Here is a 7,125-nt window from a genome sequence, read left to right on the forward strand (position 1 = left end):
CCCCCATTCTCCATCATCCTCATATTTTTATCTTTCTTGTATATCGAATTATCTTTCTGTATTTACCGCTTTTTATTAAAGATTTTTTGTTCCATTTTTTTCTATATCTTGGTTTTTAGATTGCAGAATAGATCAGTGCCGGGCGTTGCTATTATAACGGATTTCGATTTTGGTACAGCTTCTTAGGTATAAGGCAGGGTTTTTTTAAAGAATGTGCTCTAATCTACGTAGTAATTGGAGCCAAGCTCTGCCTGCATTTTCATAGCACCTTTTTGCATGACTCTTTTGTCACCCTGCTTTGTCTCCTTAATAATAGAGTACTTTCCGGCATGCTCCTTATATCAACTCTTTTGGCTCTCTTCTTTCTAAATGATATTAGACCAAAAATTTACCATGTTATAAATCGTTGCTCTGTACTTATTAGCACCCGTTCTAGTCTTTATATCGACTATGATTTGGATGCTTTTTCTAGGGGCGAATCCTTTTCTGTAATTTTTCATGGGATTAATCATATTTCTGTTTTCATGTCTTAGATGTAGTTTATTCTTGATTATCACTCTCGCTCGTTTTCTCTTCGTGTTTTCTCTCCATGTTAGGTTCGCTGTCTTGTACCTCTAATTGTACGCCTTTGCTTTTTTTTGTGGGCATCATCATACCTTACGAGGTTCTAATCGGCAATTTTCATATGTTTACACTTTTGATAGTGAATCTTTCCTTTATCGTTCCTGTGCTTGAGAGGAAATCTCGAGCCGCTATAAACCAATTTTGGCTTTTTCCGCCCAGCGAAAATCTGGTTAACGTATCATATACTGTAGCAATTCTCCCGCGACTTGAGCGAGTGTATCCCATTTGGGGTACAGGGTGCTTCCCTCCGATCGAATCTCGATTGCGCGCAAATCCGTTCATGAGCATATCCACATACGAAACCGATAATCTCTCACTTCGAGCATATTTCGACGGATGCCTTTGGCACCTGAGAGCACCCATGGAATTCTCAACGATCCATGCACCTGTAGAGTTGATCGCATCTTTTTCAATCGGACCGCCTCGGATGCTGTAGCCACGGTTGGTTCTTTTCTCCAGTTCATTTTTTTGACGACAAATGTTTCTGACTGGATTTCTCTTTTGCGGAAATCCTCTCTCTGCAAGGCACTCCGCCTTCCCTATTGGTGCTAAGATTTCGTTCTTGGTCCGCATATCAAAACAGCCTCCCCCTGGATCTTTTTCGGTTCGGAGAATCCTACTACGAATAATACTCGTAAAAAAAGTCGCAAAGTGTCTGCAAGGCATCTCAGAGTTGGTCTCCAGTATCAGCTCTCCCCCTTCTTTGCTTCGCAGCGCATTCTTAGCAGGCAACAGCTATAGCATTCACGCGACTATCTTTCAGAATACGTGCTGCACTTGTCCATACGCGGTACAGTCCTTCTGCATATGGCATGATACCTTCCGTGCTGTCAGAGCCGAGCGCTGATCCCCATATCTTGCGCAAAAGTTCAACCCGCGCAGGCCACAATACAGCATGTGCCACAGTGTGCGATGCATAGGTCCCGTAGCAACTAACAAGAATTCCGTCTACCACAAGGCGCCCTGAGCGCGTCAGCGGCGCATAGAGGCCATCACTCGTAACGAGAGTGTCAATTGCCACCACGGGGTCCGGCAGGTGCGCAGCAATGTCGAATAAGGCGTCGCCTATGCGGATATCTTCTGCGAAAACCGCTTCACCTACAGACGTCTCCAGTTCGAGGATCTTCTGTATGTGCTGCTCTTTCTCATGTGAAAGACTCGACACAGCTGTCATTTTGCGGCCCGGGACTCTCGGGTTCTCGTTCATCCGGTACACCAGATGCTGCCTCGTCAAGCGCAGCTCCTTCCCCGAACGCGTCTTGATCAATAGGATTTCTGCTGTGGCGCGAGTCTCTTTGTGCAACCACCCCAGAACTGTGTCCTCGACCAGTCGCCCACGTGAATCGACGCCGATTACGGTCATACCCGGGCGCAATTCGCTTATCCGCCGCGTCTTGCCAAGACCATCAATAAGCACCGAAGCACCCGCTGGGAAGCAGACCGCAGCGCCGCCACCCACAGAAACCTGTGTAACATTTGCTGTCGGTGAAGGCGTCACTGAGACGGTAGGCGTAGGCGTTGCTGAAGTTGTCGGTGTTGGTGTCGGTGTCGGTGTAGGTGTGGGTGTGGGTGTTGGCACAACTTTCGGAGTCGAGATCGCCACGAGACTCGCTCCACTTGGCAGGATACTTGGAACGCTACTTGTAAAATTGGTAGAGATCTTCGTCACGTTGGATACGAGCGCGGTAGGTGCTAAGATAGAGATATTGTAGCTTGCATTCACTGCTGATGTTGCGCTGAATACACGTTGAACGTCGAGGCTGCTTCTCTCGTACCAGTCGGCGAACCGCGAGGCTATTGACACGAAGATACTATCGCAGTTATCCGACACAGTGACGTTCGCTCCAGTTCCATTCAGCTTGGTTTCTAAGTTATCCTGGAGAACGACCGCAACATCAACACACACGGTCTTGTTCACCACACTGACCACCGCAGAGAATGCAACACCGGCTATTGCCGGGGTAGGCGTAGGTGACGGTGTTGCCGTCGGCGTAGGTGTTGGTGTAGGTGTCGCAGTTGGCGTTGGTGTCGGTGTCGCAGTTGGTGTTGGCGTCGGTGTAGGTGTCGGTGTCGCGGTTGTCGTAGGCGTAGGCGTTGGTGTTGCAGTTGGTGTAGGTGTCGGTGTAGGTGTCGCGGTTGCCGTAGGCGTAGGCGTTGGTGTTGCAGTTGGTGTAGGTGTCGGTGTAGGTGTCGGCGTTGCAGTTGGCGTAGGCGTTGGTGTCGCAGTTGGCGTAGGTGTTGGTGTCGGCGTTGCAGTTGGCGTAGGCGTTGGTGTCGGTGTCGGTGTCGCAGTTGGCGTAGGCGTAGGCGTTGGTGTCGCAGTTGGCGTTGGTGTCGGTGTCGGTGTCGGTGTCGGTGTCGGTGTTGCAGTTGGCGTAGGCGTAGGAGTTGCAGTCGGTGTTGCAGTTGGTGTCGCAGTTGGTGTTGCCGTCGGCGTAGGCGTAGGCGTAGGCGTTGGTGTCACAGTTGGCGTTGGTGTTGCAGTTGCCGTAGGCGTTGGCGTAGATGTTGGTGTCGGTGTCGCGGTTGCCGTAGGCGTAGGCGTTGGTGTTGCAGTTGGTGTAGGTGTCGGTGTAGGTGTCGGCGTTGCAGTTGGCGTAGGCGTTGGTGTTGCAGTTTGCGTTGGTGTCCGAGTCGGTGTCGGTGTAGGTGTCGGTGTTGCAGTTGGCGTAGGTGTAGGCGTTGGTGTCCCAGTTGGCGTTGGTGTCGGCGTTGCCGTCGGCGTAGGCATAGGCGTTCGTGTCGCAGTTGGCGTCGGTGTAGGTGTCGCAGTTGGCGTCGGTGTAGGTGTCGGCGTTGCAGTTGGCGTAGGCGTTGGTGTCGGTGTTGCAGTTGGCGTAGGCGTAGGCGATGGTGTCGCAGTAGGCGTCGGTGTCGGTGTTGCGGTCGGCCTAGGCGTAGGTGTTGGTGTTGCCGCCGGTGTCGGTGTAGCGGTCGGCGTAGGCGTCGGTGTTGCGATGTATAATGTGAAGAGGTCGTTAAGGGGACCTGTGCCGCCTTCGCCTCCGAACAGCACCGGGTCGTTTTGACCGGTATTCCAAAGAACTGCATCAGCTCGCGGAGGTGGAAGCGTTGTATTGCTTGTCTTGTTAAGCTCGCCGTAACTATAGGCTCCATCCGTTGTATTGTCACCGTCTACCCAAGTCCATTCAAGACTCGTAATATTGAACGTCCACAGGTCGTTGCAGAAACCGGATGAATAACCACCGAAGAGATACAGAGTATTTGACGAGTCTACAAATCCAGAGGAAAAGGATCTGTACCCCGGAGTGTTACTCGATGACGGCACTCCTTTCTCGCCGTATACCGACCCATTCGAACCAACACTGTCATTTCCAGACATCCAAGTCCATTCTCTGGAGCTGATATTGTACAGCCATAAATCATTGAGACCGCCAAATGTTTCAATCTGTCCGAAACCTCCAAAGAGCCAAAAGTTCCCATCAAGGTCTCGCCACGATGTGGCTCCGTAACGTCCCGCGGGATAATTGCTCGGCGATGCCTGGCGAAACGCACCATAGCTTCCGGAGGGGTCCAGCTCTTGGGTGCCACCTATCCAGCTCCATTCGTTGGTCACTGTGTTGTACTGCCACAAGTCACCGTAAACAGTTCCATTAGGACCAGATCCACCAAAGAGATAAAACTGGTCATCCAAGCCAACCCAGGTCGCCGGTTGGTAACGACCGCCAGGCGTGTTGCTTGAAGACGACTTCCCAAGAGGACCATATGTCGGGGAAACGTTGGTCTCGTTGGATCCCTGCACCCATGTCCACTCGCCCGACGATACATTATACATCCACATATCACTATAGCCCGAGCTCAAATTACGGCCTCCAAATAGCCAAAGGTTTCCGTTGCTGTCACTCCATGCAGCGGATTGCGTCCTCGAAGGCGGATTGTTGCTTTTGTTGGGAACTCCGAGGTAGCCGTATACCCCTGCAGAGTTGAGGGATGCCGAGCCTCCAACCCAGGTCCAAGAGAACGTGCTCAGATTGTAGTTCCAGAGATCACCGAAGACGCCGTCCGAGTTGCCACCACCAAACAACCAGAGCACTCCGTCAGCGCCGGTCCAGAAGGCCGCACCGTACCGCGCCGGAGGCACGTTGCTGGTGTTCGGCACACCCTGAACACCGTAGCTACCTGAACTGCCGGTAGAGTTACTGCCACCGATCCAGGTCCATAAAAAAGTATCTTCGGAGGACAAAACTCCACGAACTGCGTGCGTTCCCGACACAACCAATACTATAACGAGGAGTTTCAATATAGAAAAATATCTTTTTCGCATATAGGATACGAAAGGGGTTCTGCACCAGTGAAAAGAAAGCGCCACTGAGAGAAACGAGTTGCTTAGAATCTCCAGGGATAGGAGAGACTCCAGCTGCTGGTACTGTTGTCACTGCTGTCTCCGTCCTTACCACCACCACTCTCAACGAAGTATTCTGAGGTAAGCAGCACGGGAGCGCGTCAAGCACCGCCTTCTGAATGATGCAGATCTGCGCACGGCGCTCCCGAAACGGGACATTTCTGGCATAAACGGACAAAGATATTTTGCAGCGTCTTCTACCGAGTTTCATGATGGCGCTCTCGTAATGGCAGTACAAGATAGCAGTCTACGCCGCAGTCGTGTTTCAGATACACATGCAGAGTCCAAATATCGAAAAAGGCTAATGGCGTGCCCGTCGCACATTCGGACCCGGCCCGCTATGACGCAGTACGAACAACTCCCTCTTACTGCACGCCATCTGCATATTTGTTGGCATCCCGTCTAGGGGGAAGTTTGGTGTCCAGATACCCTCAACATTGGATTATGGGCCGCCAACCCGGACTGGAAGGTTGCGTGCATGCACGTGCGAACTATATTACACAACTAAGATCCTCATGGAATCAATATACCAATAACTGAAACATAATTTAGTTCTGTGTTCGCGCGCGGGGCCGTACGGATAGCTGGCGTCAACGCAGTGGTTCATACTGAAGCACTTGCTGAGGCACGCGTCGAGGTCGACACCAATACCGACGCACCTGGAGACGCAGTTGCAGTCGCAATAACGGCACTCGGAGTCGGCGTAGGTCTAATCAACAATCACTCGTTGCTGATGCACTCCTGATCAGAGCGGCAGCAACGCACCTTGTTCACAAGGTTATCCGAAGCGATCAGGTATGTCCCGCACTGCTTCGTAGGGTCCTTGCACACACAGAACGACGGCAGCAGCGCCTGTTGTTGCTGCTGTTGTTGCAATTGCTGCTGCTGCTGCTGGTTGTTGTTGTTGCTGAAGGGGTTGTACGTGCAGTTCTGCGTCCTGGCGTTGCAGCACTCGGGCCCGCATGGAATATACGTCGAGTTCGATACGTTCCCGGTCGTGCTGCTCAGCGAGTTCGAGATGTACCCATACGCCTGACACACGTGCTCAGTAACCGGCTGGAAGCACTCGTTGCCGAGCTCCAGGCAGCAACCAGCCTCCAGACACTGCTGCGGTGAGTAGCTCATGCGCAGCGTCCCGTGCTGCTCTCCGTACACGAGCGTGTTCAGCAGACGCACAAACTGGCTACTGTTGATGTTATTGTTGGTCAGCTGCTGGTTCTGATTCAGCGCGTTCGTGCACGGCTGGCGCTCAAACTCGCCCACCGCGCACGTCTTCTCGGGCTGGAAGCAGTACGGGTTCGACGCAAAGTCGCTCTGCTGCTTGCCGTTCTGCACCCACTGGTTCTGCGCCTGCGAGTCGTAGCAGCAGCCCTGGGCATAGTAGGTAAACTGGTTGATACCCGCGTTGCCGTACGGCTGGTGATGCGCTCCCGGTGACGGGCAGACGGGAACCGTTGCCTGCACCTCCTGCAGCGCTACAGAAGCCTGCGGTGCATGGTTGATGTCGTAGTAGCACCAGGGTGCCAGGATGCCGTTCGCTGTGGGCTGCCAGCAGCATCCCGGTATCGCAGAGCACTCGTCGGGGTAGATATAGCTCCAGCCGCAGGGGACGCGCTGCGTCACTGGAACAGCGCTGCACGCCGATGAGACGCTCTTCAGGGTGCACGCGTTCGTCTGGGAGCTGAAGCAGCACCCGACTTGCTCGCAGCGTCCTGGTTGATGCACTGTCCTGGAGATCCGCAGAGCTCATTGGAGCAATGGGGTGGGTGTCCGCGTAGGTTTCGGTGTTGGAGTAGGAAATGCTTTCCTCAACGCATAGACATCATTGATAAAGTCACTGCCGCTCGTGTTTATGTATCCATTTCCAACAAATACGATCGGATCAGTCCTACTAGTGTCCCAGAAAGCTGATCCATAGCGAGTACTTGGTACACTATTCGGGCCTGACTCGCTCAATGCCCCATATACTGCTAGAGTATTCACTACCGAGCTTCCATTAATCCATGCCCGTTGACCCAGTTTGATATCGAATACCCACAGATTGTTCAAACGTCTGCAAGTTCGCCTCTATTGCCGTATCCTTTATGGCAAAAAGAGTTACAGATTACCCAAATAAACGCGCTCTGCCCTCTTGAACG

General features: G+C 52.5%; 1 protein-coding gene across 1 annotated transcript, besides 1 other annotated feature; it reads right to left on the reverse strand.

Annotated features, from left to right (window-relative positions):
- Window positions 1-1,345: 1,345 nt before the first annotated feature.
- On the reverse strand, window positions 1,346-4,909 carry CYME_CMH001C (similar to hedgehog protein; the record flags this gene model as incomplete). The annotated part of the gene is made up of 1 exon (XM_005535939.1): window positions 1,346-4,909. The coding sequence occupies one exon, from the start codon at window positions 4,907-4,909 to the stop codon at window positions 1,346-1,348; it is 3,564 nt and encodes a 1,187-aa protein (XP_005535996.1).
- Window positions 4,910-5,707: 798 nt separating this feature from the next.
- Window positions 5,708-7,054: a sequence feature (pseudo-gene of trefoil factor).
- Between the last annotated feature and the right edge of the window lie 71 nt (window positions 7,055-7,125).

The sequence above is a fragment of the Cyanidioschyzon merolae genome, chromosome 8, assembly GCF_000091205.1.
Source record: "Cyanidioschyzon merolae strain 10D DNA, chromosome 8, complete genome".
NCBI classification, from domain to species: domain Eukaryota; phylum Rhodophyta; class Bangiophyceae; order Cyanidiales; family Cyanidiaceae; genus Cyanidioschyzon; species Cyanidioschyzon merolae.